Below are 20145 nucleotides of genomic sequence, written 5' to 3'. Positions count from 1 at the left end.
CTACTGCCCCTGGCCAGCCCGCTTGCCTGCCTACCTACCTTTTTCCTAACTTTTCCACTTTCTACGGCTCAGTTCATTGACAAGCCATAAATGGATCAAGGCAGAAGTAGCAGGCATGAACAAGTACTATAATGGTATCAGAACATCAATTAGAATAGCCATGAGAAGTTGATGTCAATAGGAAGGTACACATGAAGATCTTGGAAAAGCAGCAGATAACACAATTTGAGTTTAGTATGGATAGGCAGATTAACAGAAAACGTTAAACAGCATTCCTTAATGAATTCTATTAATATCTCACCCATAAAACCACCTTTTCCTCAACCTGTGCTACACATTCCTGTCCCCATACCTACACCACCTTGTCTGGGCAGTACAGCTCTATCAAAGTCACATTGTCTTGACCATTCCACATGCAGAAGATGTTTCAGAACAATTTCTTACTAATCCCTAGCTGTGTGAATGTTGTCAGACACAAACATTTGTGTAGATAATCCCCTCAGTAAGAATGCCATTTACTTGAAAGCAGCAGCAATTCATCTTTTTCTAGAGATATTTTATGGATTTTTCTCTGCAAAGCAAACTCCTCTGCCTGCTTCCTTTCAGGGACTTCTCATTAGAAGACCCATAATCTGTTAAGTGCTCTATTTTTCCAAGAATGTTCCTTTCCCTGAAACAAGAAGGGCTCAGCTTGATAAGGCACCTGGTCAAGAAATAAACATAACAGGCTTCAAAGACAGACTGGTATTTTAAAACACACTCTCCAAACTCACAACTCCCTCCCAGGTCCAAGGGATCTGCTCTTCAATTACAGAATAGAAAACCTTCATAAAGGAGGAATGTCTGCAGTAGGAATTGTACATGATGGTGTGCAACTGTACACATTGAAAGTTAGTTGACAGTTCTTGCTAACTATTAAAGTAACATGGTTTGAAAAACCAAGAGCCACCCTAAATACCCAGCTGTGAAATCCACTGTGGCTAGCCTTCACTCCTCTGTTTCAAATTGCTCAGCAGTGAAATAAAAAAACTGATTAGTTTTCTTCCTGCCTGAGGAACATGGGCCTAATTATTTATGTCCATAAAGGGTTTTAAGAGATTCAGTAAAAGGTAACAGACTTATATAAGATCTCATCTCATTTTTTTATACATGTATCTAAACCATTCATTTCTGCAAAGAGAAATAATTGAAGCATAAGGCTGTAACAAATTCTCCTGCTGTGTCACTTCCATATCACGTTTGATCACCCAGCTTCTAGGCACATCTGTAGGTATACAAAATGATTGTGAAAACACTTAAGCTGGCTACCCAAGAAGAGTAAATCTTCTTTCAAGTCACAGAGCAAAACCAAAGCTCCTTCCCCCTCCTGCAATAGCACTGAGCTTTGGTTTGAAGAGAAGCTGAACAGTACCAACCCTTCATCACCCTTCTCAGAACTGATACTTGTTTTTCATCCTGCCATGTGCTGAAGGGCAGTTGAGATGACACCATTTATTCAAGCCTCTTCTGAAACTAGCACATACTAGTAATAATGAGTCAGGGACTGACTGCTGTCCTCTAAGAGCTGCCTTAAAGTCAAAGGCTGTGTGGTGTTAAAAAAATGAAGCTTACCAGGTTTCAATTTCAGGCTCTGTCCCCAGAGCTCCTTACTCCTAGCATTTCCATTTCTCACTCCCTCACGTGTAAAATGGAGACAGAACAGCATTTGCCAGAGCTTTTTAGACTGCACATTCTACAGTATAGAAATCCTCTCCTCCCATAATTTGGTCATCACAACTACCATAATGTGCTCCCAGTATTGGGCGGTAACACTAGATCTCACTGAAAAACTATTAAACAGTTTGTCAACAGCAACTCGAGACTGCAGAACAACAACTCTTCATAGACACAGTGGGAAGAAAACACTTAAAGGCCTGAACTTTCAGTTCTGTCTGAATAAATGAGCGTTCATCAGTTTCCTCAAAATCTACAGTCTAATATAAACTGGAAACTGTCTATTAATGTGTTTCTTTCAGTACTACAGATGATTAGGTGAAAATAAGTACCTTCAGGAATCCCACATCCACACTCGAATAGTCTCCTAGCTCTGCCTTTAAACTAAACTCCAAGGAGCAGCCAACTATGCTTGCATATGCCAGATGTATGCAGCTAAAAAGAAACACAGAGGCTGGCCAAATTTTACTCCTTCTAAGCTGGCACTAACAGCTTAGAGGGAGTATCTCAACCAGACACAAACCGATACAGCTGTTTATGGCATCGTTACTGAGGAGGTGAAGACTATATTGCATTGTTTCTTCTCATCAGGAACAGGCAACTTTGACCTTTGAGAGTCAAGGTCAAGTAATCCATTCTAGAGAGTCCCTGAATGTTCAATCCAGGCTTTAAAAAAAAAACCCAATTTTTCTTTCAAAGTTGCTTTCACCCATAGCAAAAATAGGAAGAAAAAAAAAAAAAAGAAGGGAAAAGACATCCACATTCTAAAGCTTGAGAAAACAGCACTTTTCAGCAAATTAATAGGCTTTAGACAGTCAGAATTTTGTCTTTTAAGACTAAGGAGAACGTCACAGACTTGAACAATTAAAATTCCTCCTTTTCTTGTGCTACAAATTCATGTTTTAAGTTTTTATATAGTGCAGCCTAGAGTTCAAAATATTTCACTAGATCTGGAAACCTGGATGCTAATCACAGCATTGGATAAATTCAACTCAATCTCTTCAGCCTCAGCTTAAGTATAAAATCAAGTCCAGCCACCTTGTCCATTTATTTTTTGCTTCTACACAGTGAAACATCAGAAACTGTGGAGCAAATTAAAGCCTCTTAATCCAACAGATTGCATAACCCAAATATGCATTCACTGGAAACAGTACTGGAACAGCCAACAACTGACACTGGCACCACTATCTAGCAGCCAGATAACTTTCAAGGAAGCAAAGCATTCCATACTCTGATCACATGAACCCCTTCTCTCTCTTCTAAACATACTTCAGCTTTAAACCTGATTTCAGGAGCAATTGTTAGCTTGCAAGAATATCATCACCAAAAATCAGTGTGTTGGACTATCAGAACACATGCAGCACCATCACCCTTACAAGCTCTGCACAGTTTTCCTGAAGAGGGAATAACATCAAGAAAAGGTGGTGACATACGTACAATGGCTTATGGCAAAGCATTCATGATTCTGAGTTATGATGGACAGAGACTCTCACCAAATGCAAATCCAACACAGTTCCAAGGAACTTCAAATTGGTTGCTGATGACTCGATAGTCTCGCTTCCACTGATGCTTCCTTTCTGACTTCAATAGGAAGTGACAGCAAATCTCAGAAATTTACTAGCTAGCACACAATTTACAACAAATCTATTATCTTTGCCCCTTCTGAGTTTTACATTTCTATTTTTCATAGAGGAGCAGTATAAAAGCTAGAATGGATGGAAGTCAAAACATCAGCCCTGGAGAAAACTGACTTCCATTTCTCCACTTGAAAAATCCCTTCTTATTTACTACTGCGTTTCTTTTTCCTGCCTTCCTCTGCTATTCATGACTTGCAACTTATAGAAGTAATCACATCAATGTTGGGCGATAATGTTGATTTAATTTAGAGAAGCTGACGTTAAACAGAGCCCTGATATTAAAAACAAGCCCCTTTCAGAAGAAGCTTTCCCAGCTCTGATTGGGTGGGTAGTAGATTACAGAAAACAATGACCTGGATTTTATCCACATTTAACTGGTATAAAGAGGAAGCAAATTTGAGCAGCATGCTTCTCTCATCAGAGATACTTTATTTACATTTGGCTTTGATTATTATTAAGTATACAGCCCAGAAAGAAAGTTGCCAGCATGATTTTGTAATCTTTCTCTGCAAAACTAGTCTGTTTATGCAGCTGGGGAGGGAGGGAGGGCGCCTCTGGTCATCAATAGGTGGGTTGTCTCAAGTGCCCACTAGAAATCACTAGTCCCGTCTCTCCCATCGCAGGTCATGATTATTAGACAATGCAGATTCTTCATTTCATTCCAAGTGGGTGGTCTAAAAGCTTTCACTCCTGTGGACCTTTTCTGCTCTAAAACGCCATCCTGCATTCAATTCTCTGCTGAGAATTCTGGATGTCATCAGTTAGGGAGCATTAAAGGTAGAAATCTACAGATTGCAATTTCCAAGCTCTCAACCGGACCTTGCACAGCTGGCAGTGAGGATTGCTATGAAACCAGGACATGTTTCAAACAGTCACATCTCATCCTTTGTGGGTTATTTACTGAGAAAATTTTTGTCCTTAAAAACTCTATGAGCAGATAGCTATTTGATTGAATTTGCAATTCAGAGTCATTTGCCTAATACTTTTAATACATAAAACTCTGTGTGTAATTCAGCTGATTTGTTTTTCACGTCTCTAACCACTGGACACCATGGTCAGCAGTTGCGTGTTTTTTCTCTACTAGTAAAGAATTTCTCAACTCCAGATCTGAATTTGGAGTCTATGTAATTATTGACAGGAGCTGAAACCTTTTGGCTTCCCAGAACATTCTGCTGTTTAAATTGTTTCTTGTTGTCTCAGAGACTATAAACTTGAAGCTAGGACTTGTGTTCCTATCAGATGGAAAGGGACTGCTAATCCCATGTCTAATACTGAGTCTCAAACTGCTTCCTCATTCGTTATCGGGTGAATAATTTAGCCCACACATAAACCTGATCAGTTCACAACCATTATGAAGAATTAATGGCCCACACCTCTCTATGCTCTTTAGTTCTCAGGGGCAATTTTCACACAGAGGACAATTTTAAGACCAGATAGAATTTTTAACCAGCTGAAAACCTGCGCAAAAACACGCCATTGGAGTGTTTTCTTTAGCACTCCCCCTTTCAGTGAAACAGCAGTACCTCTGTAGTACCTCTGTTACACTGCTAGATCACCTGCATTTGGCAGTGAAAACACTGAACTTTCACTCATTTGCTTTTCAACTAAAGTAACAGAGAACGTTTAAGACTAGTGATGCTTAGTGCTTACTAGGGATTTTTCAGCATAGAGAGAACAACCAGGAATACAGAGGAAACCAAAGCGTGGAAATGGCATCCATAGGTATTTTCCCCTCAAGCCTGCACATTTTCTGTGTGAACTAAAGGACAAAAACTGCAGTTTGATACAGTGCCATGGCCTGTATATGGGGTATGTCTGAACGACTGGCTGGCAGTCCCTGAAGGGATGCACTGTTAACTCTGACAACTCACATGGCTGGAACACTGCTGTAAAGTTCACTTGAGAATCTACAGTACCAACATAGTCCTGAGGGCCTCAGGCAATGGATATGCAAGGTCCCATTTCTGTGCAAAGGTAACAGAGCTTGTGCCCAAGAAATCAAGGACAGAGTCAGTGCTGCAGCCTACAAGTCCCAAGGAACGCTCAAGAGCAACGGGTCCAACATGGCAGGATCCACATTCAGGAGATTGGGGAGCATCCATCTGAGGATTTCATCAATGCTGCAATACATTAGTGGACATAAACTCCCCCAGCCCAATAATAACCACCCAAACTTTCACATACCCTTTAGATCTGGTGTGCATTATCTCATTTTTATACAGGGTACGTCAGTTTCCCTGCACAAAATAATGGCACTGACTGCTTAGAAACTTCAGTTGAAATGAATGTTAATACCTACAGCGATACATGCGGGGCTGTGCTTCTGGGTAACATCTGACTGGTTCCAATGGCCTCATCAGGTGGTGACACCACTTGGGACAATATCTCCTACTGGGAGTGGGTCTCAGAGGGGAACGCTGCTGTGAGTGGAGCTCCTGTTGCCTCTCCTGCTGTGGCTGGCTCCTACCAAAACACTTCAAAAACGTGGGAGTGACCATTTCCCTGCCCGCACTGTGCCCGCTTAAGGAAATCCCCGGCGTGCACTGTGACTATCACTCTGTCCAAGTCCAACAAACATATCCAGATGTACATGGAGCTTCCCACAAGTAGTTATTTTTCACGCACAGTGTGAGAGAAAAAAAAGAGCCAGTTCAGGGCTCCTGCTGGGACACCGGAAAATTCCATTCCTGAAGACTCAAAGATTATGAAATATATATATATTTTTGCATGCTCTTCCTCCATGACATAATCCCAAGGAAGCCTGTGCCCAAGAGGCAGCGCATCTGGTAGGCAGTGTATCTTGAAGGACTGGGGACATAGAACAAAAATCATTTGCATTGACTTTGCCATTTGCCACTCTGCCATTTCCACAACACACTTTGTAATCACATCTGCTGGATACGAGTCACTCTTTTTCATGGATCAGTTCTGAAAATCCAGATCCTTTCGTAGCCACGTTTTTAATGGGATCCTGTAATACGACATAGCTCTCTTGATCCCAATAAACCACACATAAATAGACCTTTGGAATTTGCATAATTACTTTTGAGAATATAGTCAGGCTACTAGAGATTATACTGATTTGGGGCTTCTTTTAAATTATCTCTTATTTTAATGTATTACAGAAATGTGTCTCAGATGTCAATCCATGGTTTTCCAGTCTCTCATAAAATTTCTCTTTTTTGGAGATAGAGGTGAAGGAATTTTTCACCCAAGAATAAAATCCCCAAACATATATGTGTGTTTCTCATCATTAAATTCCATATATTTCTGCTAGTGTCTTTACGAAGAGCAAAATGTTTCTCAGCTTTAACCTGATGCAAATGCCAGTGATGGAGCAACTCCACTTGTTCTAGAGAAAGTCTAAGGCAGACGGATTGTTCTGTCAGGACACAAACCACTTAAAGCAGCAACACTGTAAAAGTTTACAAGGCCTAAATATGGGCATCATCATTAGAAATGGTAACACAGACAAGTTTCACAACATCAGCTGAAGTTCGGCACATGGCAAACCACAACCACACTATAGAAACAAATGTTGGATCTCATGTGCGTGCATGCTCATGTCTAGTGGAGGTTCACTGAGACTTGCATTTTAAGGTCTTCACTTAGAATCAGGGACAGACCACGCCTTGGTTATCAAGCAGAGGTTTCTGTCCATCCTGGTGAAATGTATGCTTGACTAACAACTGATAGAACTTTGTTTCACATACCTCAAATACTCTCTCAAACTACATGCCCTGGCATTTCTAGTGTGCACTTCAATACCGCAGCACAGAAGCAGTGTTTGCTGAATTATTAACTTCTTACAGAAGGACAAAAACTTCAGAAACTGTGAACATTTGCAGCTTCTGTGCAATTTAATAAGGACTGCAAAAGCTCAGCTGCTCTCAAGGTTCAGCCATTCAAACATTTCAAAAACAGTTCCGTGTTCTTTGACTGGGTCTTCAGGGCAAACACAAAACAAATACAATATGGCATTAATTTGTTAAAGATAAGACATTTAAAAAGATGATCCTTCCAAGCAATACTACAATTGTGTCAGAAACCTCTTTCAACTCCCCATTTTCCTGAGAGTTTTTCATTAGCCTTTCTTGCCAGTTGTTCCTCACAAGCCTAAGGAATTGGGACAAATGCAAGATGGTGATACTCTGTGTAAATTAGTGTTTGCTTCTAGTGCCATTAATGGCAGCAAGGTTTAATATCACAGTGGTCTCAGCATTCTTGTGCAGTGTTACCACAAGATGCTGCGTTATGGCAGATGCTAGTACCTCAGATGCTAAATTTAAAACAGGTTTACCAGGTTTGTTCAAGATTTTAACCTGAGCTCTTCAAAAAGTAAATGTTCTCTAACATCATCCAGGTCAGTTTTGTCATCTGACTCGGAGACTGTCCCAGTATTATGGATTACTTGGGTGTGAATGAATCCGTGTTTTTTAACAAGTCTCTATGAAGTTCTAATGCTTCATAGGAATAGCGTTTTGAAAGTGCACCTTTGCTCCTGGAAAACTTCTCAGGTCACTTTCAGCCATACAGAAAACCCCTTGATCCTCTCCCCCATCAGAACACATTCTCCCGCCTCCGTCCCGGAGTGAAGCCGGCGGCGCGGTCCCTCTCCGGCCCCCACCGCTCCCCCGCGCAGCACAGGGAGCCGTGGATGGTACTCACGGCCCAGTCCGGTCACGGAAGGCGGTTGTCCTGCTGGCGGGCTCAGGCTCCGCAATCCCGCGCAAAAGGAGGCGGCCGCGGCCGGAGAAGGCCGTGGGGATCGCGTCTGTGGGCTCCTGCGCTACCTCAGCCTGCGTGCGGGCACCGACCTTAAGAGTTCTTCCATCGAGACTGGAAACCGCTCACAGAAAGCGAAACCCTCCCCTGCGAATGAATGCCTTCGGGGGGTGGGCAAGCTACGTCTATGCCTTGAATGACTTGGGACAACTTATTCTAGGGGAAGCAAGGCTGTCCTTAAAAATAAACAAAATAAAAAGGACAGTCCTACTGACGCGGGATCTGGAGTTGCCGAGTATCACGTTTCCAGCGCACAAAGAAAACACAAAGCATGTGTTTTAGGGTTGTCTTGTAGGTTCAGGAGACCCAGCAGAAAGAATAAGCAAACAAAAACTTTGTCCCGTCCCATCCCTGTCATCTAAAGGGGAAGGAAAGCAAATTTCTCACACGTAAAGCACTGCCAGGGAAATCAGATGCAGCAGCAGGCATCATACACCGCTTAGGAGACAAGACAGATTTATATGGTATTTTACACGCTCCTCAGATTCTTCACAAGCATTAGGTACAAAGAAAGTGAAAGGCACAGACGAGACGGATGAATGATGGCAGTAATGTATATATTTTGTCTGTCTGCCATGACTCAGTCTGACATGGGATTTTGTTGCCTGCAGCAGGACTGCACCTGGAACGCTGCAGTCGGATCTGAATATCAGCAGCAGAAATTCGTTGGTGCCTTTAAGCCCATTCCGAACAGCCAAAGCAACAGCCAAAACGCTGCTAATACAGAGTTACAGAAGGAAATGGAAAAGGACCGTAAACCTTCGCCTTTTGAAACATGGTGTCAGTTTCCAAGTTCTTTTCTGCATGCCACATCCAAGCAAACAAACTCGGTCCCACTACAGAGATGCAAAGGGAAGACCCCAACAAAGGAAAACCCCGTATCTAAATGCAGTTTCCCTCCCTTTTCCTCCTTAACTCTCACCTTTTCTGTAGTGACTTAGTTATATCAAATATAAACATATTATTATTATTAAATATATTTATTATACAAAGATATATTTTTGAAGACTTCTGATTAGCAGTGCGTTGGCCTACCTGCGTAAATTAAACCTTCAATTTATGGCTTTTCTCGTATCATTCAATATAAACTAAAAATGGAAGTGAATTGTTCTCTGAGCACTGTAAAAGGTTCACTTCATTGTTTCCCTAAAAGCCAGGGCACAGCTGGATTCAGCTGGAACTGGAATGGGTAAACAGATGTGCGGTACAGAGCAGGGCTTTTAGTCTCATTTTGCAGATCTGAAGCGGCACTGATAGTTGAGATCAACATCCGTATTTCTAGATATTCCAACTAAAATACACCTGGTTTATATACTAGATCAGAAGAGCTCACTATACTAATAATGCCTTCTGTTTACATTTTTTCCCTTTCCTTTTTCCAGCTATATCTTCTCTGTTAAATTTTAAACAGAAAAAATGCATTCAACTTCACGTTTCCTGTTTGAACTAGATCTTCTTTTATAGAAAAGCCCCTATACACCCCTCCAATAGATAAAAGTGGCTTTACCAGTATGCAAATACACTTCAATTTTAACCATGTTTTATACCTCCTGAACAGCACCAGGTAGCCTTGAAATCACAGGAAAGATTTCCTGTGTAATTAAGGTGTGCATTTAAATCCATAAAGTTTTTGTAATCTCTCTACCCAATTAAAATTCCCTTTTCTAAGTTTTTCTAATTAGGCCAGCATTGTTTAGGGGGTGAGGGTCGGAATCCATTATTATAATTGAGTGAGTACTTTCACAAACCATGATTATAAGAGTTTTATTCATACAACACTCCCAGGTATCCAAGTCCTTAGCCTAAACAAGAATCATTCCCTGCTCTGGTTCAATGCCTCTCTCACTAATAACGAGGGACTTTCTGCCCTGTTGACCCCTGCTCCTGTTTCTTCATTAGAGGATGACAGAGTTCACTGAGACTGTCTGACAAAAGCCTTTCAATGTGTCACAGAGATGAGAATAAAGCATGGCCTAGGAGGTTAAAATATGTCCTCCTTGACTTTTATCAACAGCAGAGTAGGCCCTGCCTGAGGGACAAAAGCACATCAAAGTACTAAATCAAATAAGCCTTGAAAGCGGAAAAGAGTCGAGCAGCATCTGCTCAAGGAAGCCGTAAAGAGGGTTCCGTGACACTGCAAGAGAACAAAGGTGAGAGTGTCTCAGGAAGAAGTCATCCCCAAGCTCCCAATTCAGAGAAAAAACAACAGAGCTTCCAATCCCCACCAACGCAGAAAGTCTTTACCAATTATTAACAGGAAATATGTTACCACTTTTTCAATGAAGACTTGCGACCCCATCTGTGCAGCTCACTTGCGTGCAGGGGTCACAGCCTCTGCTACCTAAGTAGGGAAGAATGATGAGTATTACATCGTCCGCTCCTGCTTTACACGTGCACCCATCTGCGTGTTATATACCCCGACTTGTCTTGTGCTTGAAGTTTTTTGGAACCCTTAAACAGCCTCTCCAATGGCTCTACAGTGCTACCAGAAAAAGGCTTCTAGGCATTTCCGTAGGACAGAGATTACAACCAGTAACAAAGTTCCTGCTCTCACAGGCACACAGTCCTACACTGCCAGTATCCCATGCATGGCCACCCGGTCACTTCAAAACTTCAGGGGCTCACCAACCACCTCATAGTTGTTCATACATGACAGAGTCTTTAAAGAGCAACAATTGCTGAGAACTGTATTTTCAGCTACCGTTGTTAAAGTTCCCATTGCAATTGTTTCGTAGTCCCAGCCCTTTTTGTTCAGATTCCTTGGCACACACTATGGTAAAGAATGCATATACTGCAGCAATGACTGGAAATCTGCAACAGCTCCTCTTCCCAAACATTTGGGGATCTACAAGCGTGCCCACAATAAGAGTTTCTCCAAGCACAGGTCATTATCTGGCATTTTTCAGCTGGCTGGACAATAGTTAAGTTCACTCCACAGCAAACTCAGTGTTGAAGCACTAGTGTCGACACTTGACATCTGCAGACTTGTCAGAAACCGAGCAGTAGCTATAAAACATTCTCCAATGCCAAAGAAAACTTGTCCCTTAATTACCTCCCTAATTAGACCGTCCACAGTCCCCTTTCCCACTCCTCCTCAGGAACCTGACATGGGAGCTTTGTTCTAGACAGCAAGGGGTCCCAAGAACATGTGCCAGGCAGACCTCCCACATTTCTAATTAAGATCCTCACTCTACTTTCGCTTAATAAGACTGTCAACTTTCCAAAGCAACAAGGACTTTTGTTGATTTAAGAGAGAAAGTGGAGCTCTGACATACTGACAGCTCAGCTCTTTCAGATTAATTTTATATGAAGCTAATGCCAGGAATAGATTTGCTACTAATTAGCGTGAAAGGTGATCAGGAAAAGACGTATTCCCCAATTCATACAAAAGTCTCTTTGAATACAAAGCCTCTCAAAAAAAAAAATTTTTTTTTTTTCATTTCTCTGCATATGTAGCTTCCACAATATAACCATCATTATACCTTAAAATACATACACACACAGAGAAGGTAACTTTGTCCACGCTTACCTCACAGGGCTCATCTTTCTCAGCTAGTTCACTTTATTACCCTCACTGAGAATACAACAGCAGTATCAGAGCAAAACCTCTTTCTACTTGCACTCTTGGTGTGAAACCTCATGCTTGACGTGTGAGAATAATACAGCAAATTTAAACTTAGGCAATTCCCTGGAGAAAAATTACATCTCTACTTGTTGATCCTTCATTGTTTCCCCAGCTTTACTGAGCATCTGTGGATGAGAATTACCATGTGCTTTGCATATACGACATCATACACTGTTCTAGTTCCCATTAGCAGAGAATGGTCAACTAAAAAGGAAAAGGAACAGAGTAAGATGAAAAACTGGAGACCCTATAAACTGGTGCTCTTGCTCAGGTAACAGGTTGATGCACAAATAACCAAAGCTCCGGCAGAGGAATGACATAAGTGAAAAGCTTTCCTTAGCCTTGACACGGCTGTAAATGAGGTCGGGGAGAAAAGTCCAGAAAGCAGCTTCTCCTAGCACCTATTAGGCATTCAGTTCAACACAGAATCTTAGCACATACTTCAACTACATAATTGAGGTTGACCAAAATCACTTGGATTTAAGCATACTTCCTGAAAGTTAAGCAGGTGCTTAAGTCATGAAAGGGCCAACAACAAAACCAAGAGCATTCCACGGCTGATGAGGCTGGGAGCAGGCTCTGCTGATGTTGTGTGTTTGGACATCTACAGTAGGTAAGGAAGGAAATGACAGATACATTGATAACTGCCCCTCTGGCTAACCTTCCTCCTCCCATTCTCCATTTAAAAGGAAAACTCATGCTAGGCAGAATTTGTCCAAGTCACTTCTGCTCCCTGATGTCATCAGCTGTACAGTGCCACCAGAGAAAGTCTTCTAGACATTGGCATAGGACAGATGAAAAACAGCAACAAAGTTCCTCCTGTCTCTTAAGTATAGTATGATCCAGGGTGATAATGCTTTAGAAACTACATCCCTTCTCATTTTTCTCCCTATCTCTGGCAGACATTTCACCAATAAAATTATAAATGCACTTTGTTTTCCAGATCAGTTTCTCTTATGATTTTCTTAGTGCTTCTATCCGAAATGTCACATACCTTCAAATGCACATTGATGAATGAAGGAGTTTCATTATGTTCCTCAGCCCATCACACTCTCTTTGTGGGTATATTTTTGGAATCAGAGAAGATATAAGCACAGGAGCATCCACAGCTATTCATTGCCTCTGCACTTAAAATAGCAGCATAGTTTAAGGGAAATGGGTGGAAGAGCTTGAAAATGACCTAGCCTGTGTTGTTATCAGAGTGAATCCCATCTAGTAAATCACAGCCTCTCTGCAGCAAAATCCTTTTGCATTTTCAATGGAAATGGGTGTCCCACATCTTCTGGCTGCAGTACGCCATCAATATTTATAATGGCCTCTGTATGTACATCTATAATTGCCCATTAGCAATTCAGCAGAAATAGTTTTTCTATGATGAGTAATCCTGCAACAATGAAGTAAAGCATACAGGCTAGAATTGTGAACAATCTGCTCATGATAACACACTTTTAATTATCAGCCATCAGAGAATCTGGTTAGTTTACCATCACCTAGACTCTTCAAATCAAAACTGAATGCCTCTGTAAGAAACCTGTTGCAGTTCAAGCACAGGCTGTCAGACTGAACTATCCGACACAGATTTCCAGTCTGCTGTACAAGCAGGAAACAATTTGTGCAAATTAAAATGGACATTAGGACAGAAATGTCAAAGAAACTTTTAACTCTTTAAGCAGTTCTAATCCTTTTTTTTTTTCCCCCTAATATCAACAGTAGCTAGAGAGAAAAACTCCCTTTTTCCCATTCCTGTTTTCCCTGACAGCTTTTGTCTCAGATATTTCCACCATTAGCTTTTCAGGACAAAGCATCTGTCTGTTCTGAGCTCTCCATATAACACTTTGCCCTGAGAGCATTCTGAATAGCTGTCACAGCAAAACAAAGAGGAAACAAGTCGGCAATAAACATTTTTTAATTCATACACTGTCCTCATGCACAGACACACAAAAATGCTTAACCCTTCAGCTTCCCGCCAACTCATTCTTACCCCTTTCTCACACTGTTACTCCAAATAATTGGTCTGTGCAAGACCTTTTTTTTTTAATTTGAGCATTAAACTAGTCTTTTTATGAATTAAAACCTGTGGTTTAAGAAAGACAGGGAAGATTATGCTTTCAGGACTCCACCACTATGTAGAATGACTGGGCAGCAAAGATAGGTTTGTGGCTCTAACCCTTAATGAGAAGGAATAAAAGGTTGCCTACAACTAATGGTACCTATATTGCTCGTTACTGAGTATTATTTTAATCTTTCTAAAAGATAAAACTTAAATCCATTTGGGAGATTAAGATGAAATTCTCATCTACTCATGATGGAGCTGTACAGTGGGGGCTGGAGGGCATTTAAGTGAAAACTAGTGGCTAACTTAAAAGGAAGCTTTTGTCATGCACTGAAAACAGTAGCGGTCCCTAAATGCCAGGCTGACAGGAGAGAGAGATTTCTGCACAGCTCACAGTTAGAATTCTGCTTTTCTACTTACATTTACTTTGGGATATTTTAATTTTACCTACATTCTCAACAGATTTTTGTTTTGCTTCCCTTCTCTTCCCTGCCCTGGGTTTTCCCAAGTCAGAACTAGAACCTCATTCTGTTGAACCTCTCAATTCCACAGTGATCAGGGATCAATGGAATAAGCTTGCTTGACCTGTACAGCTCAATGTGTCTACATCTATGCAGTTCCCAAATGGCTCAATAGCACCTTTTCTCACTTCACCTTTTTTGAAATGAAGGCTATAATACACTGTTCAATTTTTCTTGTGGAATGAGTACTTCTTTCCCTTCGCAGAGTATCCAGGGATATCCTCATTGTCAGTGTGGTTATTCTTTGTCATTCACTTTATACCAATAATGAGCTCAAACAGTTACAAACACTACATGGTACATGTTATTGTACAGTTTGGTGAGCTGGCAATACTGTACATATATGTCTTGGCTACTCTGCATAATAATACCTATGGAACAAACCTATGAGTAATGCAGTGCTCCACTGAAGATCCCTCATCCTGCCTCTCTGTGAACTACTACAGCTGTAATTTTGGTATTATTTAAACAAGTCTCTACAGCACAAGATCAAACGCTCTAACTGAATTTCCTTCTTTCTGCAGGGAAAGGAGGATTTACCACTATTTCATAATGACAAGTGAGCACACAGCTGCTGTCCCTGAAATTGCTGTGAACCAGGTGTCACAACCTTGCTGCCCTTCCTCCACCCTTCGCCCCCTTTTTCCTACGACTGTTCCCCCATTTTACATCCAGCTGTGCTCCAGACAAAGAGGACACGAAGACCCAAGAAAAGAATGACTCTGCTAATGTGTGACCATTGTTACGAATAGGCCTTAAAACCCTTCTCCAGCATAAGGGTATTTCACTTCTTTTAATCTTTTTAAGTGGCAGTTCAGGATATAGTGCTGAACTGTGCATTTTGGAGACATGCTTTCAACTGAAATTAACACGCTGGTGGTTTTGTGTTTTTTAAATAAAATATTATTATGACCACAGAAACACTATGGACATTAAATAATATATTTCATGAGACCAAAATCATACAGCAGTTGTCCTTGCTTTATGCACGTTAACAAAACTCACATCTTGCTCATGCGTATAGCCTGCTTCAGGTAGGAGGCCTAAATTGTTTTGAGAACAGGTAATGTTTGCATTACTGAGTGACATGTTCTTGCCTCAGCACAGCTTAGACTGACAGGAGAAGGAGGAAATTTTATCCCATTTCTATCTAAAGGGAAAAGTATGAACTAGTTTCAGACCACCAGAAAGCAGAAACTCCTGTGCTCAAACAATCCCATATGAGCAATCTAGACTATGGTCGTAGACTAGCCATTCAACAACCAGCTCTTTTGCCATGAATGTCCATGGCAAAACATGCATTGGTACTAGTTTAAACTAATGTTAAAAACAAACTACCGTTAACATTCTTCCTGTAACAAGTTTTTAACACAACACTATTAGAAGATTCTGACTCTTTCTGTGATTTCCCAAAGGAAATCTGCAGGCAGGATCATGCAAAGACAGCTCTCTGCTCCACCCACTGAGTAACTTTCATTCACTCTGAGTCAGTTGCAGGTTGGAAGGGTTAAATGAACAGGAAGACACCTGCTTCTAACCCACAGTATATATATGACTTCTGGTTTTCTAACTGGAGGCAAATACTTTAGTGGGTGGAGCTGTGAATAAAGCCTGTGATGGCATCTCTTGGGCCCAAGTACTCCATATTCTGGACTGTTTTAAACTCAATGGGTGGCACCTATTAATTCTTAATTAAGCCTGGAAATTCTTGTCTGGCAACAAATGAAAAAAACAAGCTTACTTTGATGTACAGACTAGAGGCAAGAGATGAAATTCTGTAGTTTATATGTGTACTTTGGGTGTATTTATGTATAAAAGAAGATCTCCAGAGCCAGTGTGCTGTAGTTACACCAGCATAAAACACTACTGCTGACCCAAGCCTAGAGAAATCAACAGAAATTATTTCAGAGGATTTTGGCTCAGATCTTGCAATGTTAAAATACTAAGACTCTCAAACTGTCTACACTGCAAACTCCCAACGCATCGTACAGATAACGTGTTCTACCTTTAAATGAGCAAACTTGAATAATGGAGGCAGCCTAGCCATGACAGTATGGAGCTCAGCATCGGGTGGTGTTATTCCTCTCCGAGCTAATCATCTTCTAATACTACAGAAAGTTCTGTATATTGTCAAAAACAATCTCGCTGCCACTTTACTATAGGTTGTCCAGACCTCTTAGAAAATGCTGAGCTTCAAAGAGTTTCAAAGCAATTATCAAATTATTCCACTAAAATAATAATAGTCCCTGAAAGCACGCAAGAATGCAGACACGTTTCTCTTCTGCGGTATTCACGTAAGTGTAGCTGTTGCTCTGAAAGATTATCAGAAGAATTGTTCTTTCTAAAGGAAAAAGGGGAAAAATTAAATAGGACTCACCATCCTCATGCCCTTCTCTATTTCTCCGTCGATGTCTGTCTCGCCGGTGGCTAATAACTGACTCTGTTCCTGTTTCATTGTCCAGGCCGTCCCGGCTGCTGGCAGCATTTGGGCTGTTAGAGAACAAATAGGAAGAAACAGTGGAGTCATCTCTTTTTTTCTTTTTGATAAAAACAGTTGTAGTCATGAGCATGTTGGTTTAGAAGCCAGAAAACTACTATGCAGATTAGCTGCAGTCTTGCTGCAGCACCGCAAGCTCCCTCAGACTGCTCTGCTCACCCCAAAACTACCTGAAGGGTGAAAAGACAGTTCAATATCAATGCCCTGAGACACAGCGCTATTTGCACAAGTAGTATCATCATGCCATTGAAAAAGCTGCCACAAGACTGTTGTATGAAACTTCCATAGGAAAAGCAGCCTATTGGTGGGCTAAGAAAAGGGATCATTTTAGCATGCAGCAAGACGACAACTAACTACAAGACAGCTTTAGCTGCTAACACACTTGCAAAGGAAATGGGATTTCAGCACAGTTCCATCATGATAGCTTTAATACCACAAATTTGCAGCATACCTGCCTAACACAAGAACAAACAGATAACACTGGTTTTTGGAAGAACAAAACTTGTTGACCCTAACACTCATCTCGGCTTCCAAAACACCCCAAGTTCCTATGCATCTCTCAAACCCTCCCATGCTCATTCTGAAGATCCCAGATCTGAGAAATATATACAAGTATGTATGAGCTCCTCTAGTAATGCCAACAGATGACAAGCTCTATCAAGGGCTTATTCTCAAGCCTGCGAATTCAGTTGCCTTTTCTACAATATCCCAATACATAAATATATTTTTTTAAACCAAACCCAGTGTTTCAGCTCACTTCCTTAAGTGCTTGTTCACCCTGAACAGGTTTGTTTTCCTGACAATAACCCAAGGTAGATATGTGGCACGCTGACAGCCAAAGGGCAGAAGCTATAGCTCACTGTGGCCGCTTTTAATATAGAGCACTGACCTTGAAGGTTGAAGTCTTCCAAGTCACAGCAAAGCTCAAAATAATTAAGTGCACATCTGTGAAATGTACAAATAGACCCCAGGTCCTTTCCCCATGTTCTCAACTGTTTGAAAGCTACACTGATATGCCAGCACAATATTAATCTAGTAAGCCCCAGTGAAGGACCGTTATGAGCAAGTGAGCTTTGGGCAAAAAGCAGGAAGATCTTGATGATGATCTCCGTGGCCAGATTTCTTCCACTCTGCTTTTGTGAGGGCTCTGCTGAGAGTCACTTTCTCACTACTACAATTAACCAGAACAAAAGGTTTCAAAGAGGCAGTAGAGAATTTGTCCCCATGGTTTAGGGCTGCTTTCTGGGATGAATCTAAACAAACAGCAGTGACAGCTCTATACTCTTGAACTTCCAAGCATTGAGAAAGGGCCATTTCTCAGTTCATATAAACCAGGCTGGCTTTCACTTCTAATTCCAATAGACAAGTCAAGTCAGCTAACGAAGAGCAGTGACTGTAATACAGAACACTGAATATGTAAGACTGCGTATTTGCAACCATCTGTTTCAAGATCTCTGCTGAGGAAAAGAAAACAGTCATGTTAAAGCAGAGTTGGCTGGAGCAAAGGGGAAGATGGAGATGCTCTTTTTTCCCCTGCTGAACAGAACTAGCGTAGCTATTTAGTTTTCCCCTCAGGCTCAATCTGTTTTATGTATCTCTGCTATTCTTGCATTTAATAAGCTACCTTGAAGCGCTCACGTGGAAGGAAATAAGAAAAGCCTCTTGGAGCGCTGGCAAAGGCCATAGCTCATTTTAACGGACTAAATTGTGGAAACTGATCTAAAGCTCCTGAAAATAGAATAGCACACGATCTGACGTGGGCTAATGCTCTCCTGTGAAAGACTTCCCTTAGAAAGTTACTGGTCATACTCTTCCTCTGTGTCCCATAAATACCACCCATTTAAAAAGGAGTCCCAATTCACATCTGCTCTTTGCACCTGTTATTTATGCCTGACGTCCTACTTATGCACACAGAGTGCATAATGGCCATCATTATACTTACACCAACGCATCGGAGTCATTAATTTATTTCTCCTAGAATTCCATGAGTCTGGAGTACACTGCCATGCACATTTCACACAGGGAATTAAACTACCAACGATCTAACCAACTGGTCCCACGGACTTCTGTGGAAGCTGGACCCGGAACTGGTATATGTGTAAGCACATCTCTATAGTGTTACATTTAAGAGGACTGCTGAAAAGCCTTCTGCACGCCCACACCCTTTCTTTGCGTTAATGAAATGTACTGACATGCCCACCACACAAATTAGGAAATCGAGGTTGTTATTCAAGAAACCATTTGACTGCGCATTTTAAGCCCTAATGAAGCTACCAAAATGCAAGTATGTATTTAAGTGTTGTCACAAGTACGTTTGTATTTCTTGTTTCAGTCCAGTACGACTGAAAAGGGAAAGAGGGTGACAGTTTCCTAAAGTCAACCCTGTGAGGCTCTCAGACATCTCAGCACCACCATCTAGTGACTACAGCTGATACTTTCCACTACTGAATCTCTTCCTAGGCTAAACCCGCCTACAAAAGGTGGTTTACACCCTAACAAAGGGTGCAAAAGGAAGCTCACAGCTGGCTTGTTTCCTCCCTCATTGCTGAGCCAATTAAATTCAATTCAATTTTCAGTGCACATACCCAAGAGCTGTGTAAGAAAGGTAGCTCAGAGGTCACTATTCTCAACTCAGTCATGCACCTCCACCACTAAACCAGGAGCAGCCTCACCCATTCAGATGAACATGGATTTGGCAACCACTAAACAGAAGCAGTGGAGCATGAAATACAGGATGAACTTCAGAACCCTCATCAGGAAGGGAAAAGTAAATTTTCTTTGGATCTAATCAATGACGAAGCAAAATATCAATGCTGTCAGGCAGCTAGTTGAGATTACTACTTCATCTCTGGTAAGGATCTCATTCCCTTGCATGATACTGCCTGCTGACCTGTCTGCTTCATCTACCTCTTGTATTCTTTGTTGTCCAGCAACATTGCTGTTTGTACAATTATACACCACCTAGCTCAGTTCAGGCTTCTTGCATAAATAAGGCCCCAATCAACACTGAAGAAGGAAGACAGGAGATAACAGATCTCTGATAGTTTGAATAGCATTTAAAAAAATCTCAGGAACTTACGAACCAAGAAGGTAAGTCACACTTACAGAAGGGGAGGTAATACATGAGTATACAGTAATACTGAAGTTACAGTTGTGAAAGTTACAGGGTTGCGCTACTGATCTCTTAAATGGAAATACTATTCAAGGAGACAGTATGCAGAAATGGCACTGAACACACTATTGCGCAGAATCACCATGCCAAAATCCCAAGAAACATCATTTTCAAAAATTGCTGGAGAATCGTAAGTGATCAG

The 20145-nt window shown here is 41.3% G+C and overlaps 1 protein-coding gene across 4 annotated transcripts in view; it reads right to left on the bottom strand.

The window, feature by feature from the left end:
- DVL1 (dishevelled segment polarity protein 1) overlaps positions 1-20145 on the bottom strand; it is a 105173-nt gene that overhangs the window by 28487 nt on the left and 56541 nt on the right. For 3 of the 4 annotated variants that reach the window (XM_052792695.1, XM_052792696.1, XM_052792698.1), the window contains exon 4: positions 16712-16824. In XM_052792695.1, the coding sequence (XP_052648655.1) occupies positions 16712-16824 (113 nt within the window). Of the gene's footprint in view, positions 1-5649; positions 5927-16711; positions 16825-20145 lie in introns of those variants that run through there. The other variant, XM_052792697.1, reaches the window with a different exon arrangement.

Source organism: Harpia harpyja, chromosome 7 (assembly GCF_026419915.1).
Source record: "Harpia harpyja isolate bHarHar1 chromosome 7, bHarHar1 primary haplotype, whole genome shotgun sequence".
Classification (NCBI taxonomy): Eukaryota; Metazoa; Chordata; class Aves; order Accipitriformes; family Accipitridae; genus Harpia; species Harpia harpyja.
This window is presented reverse-complemented; position numbering and strand designations above follow the sequence as displayed.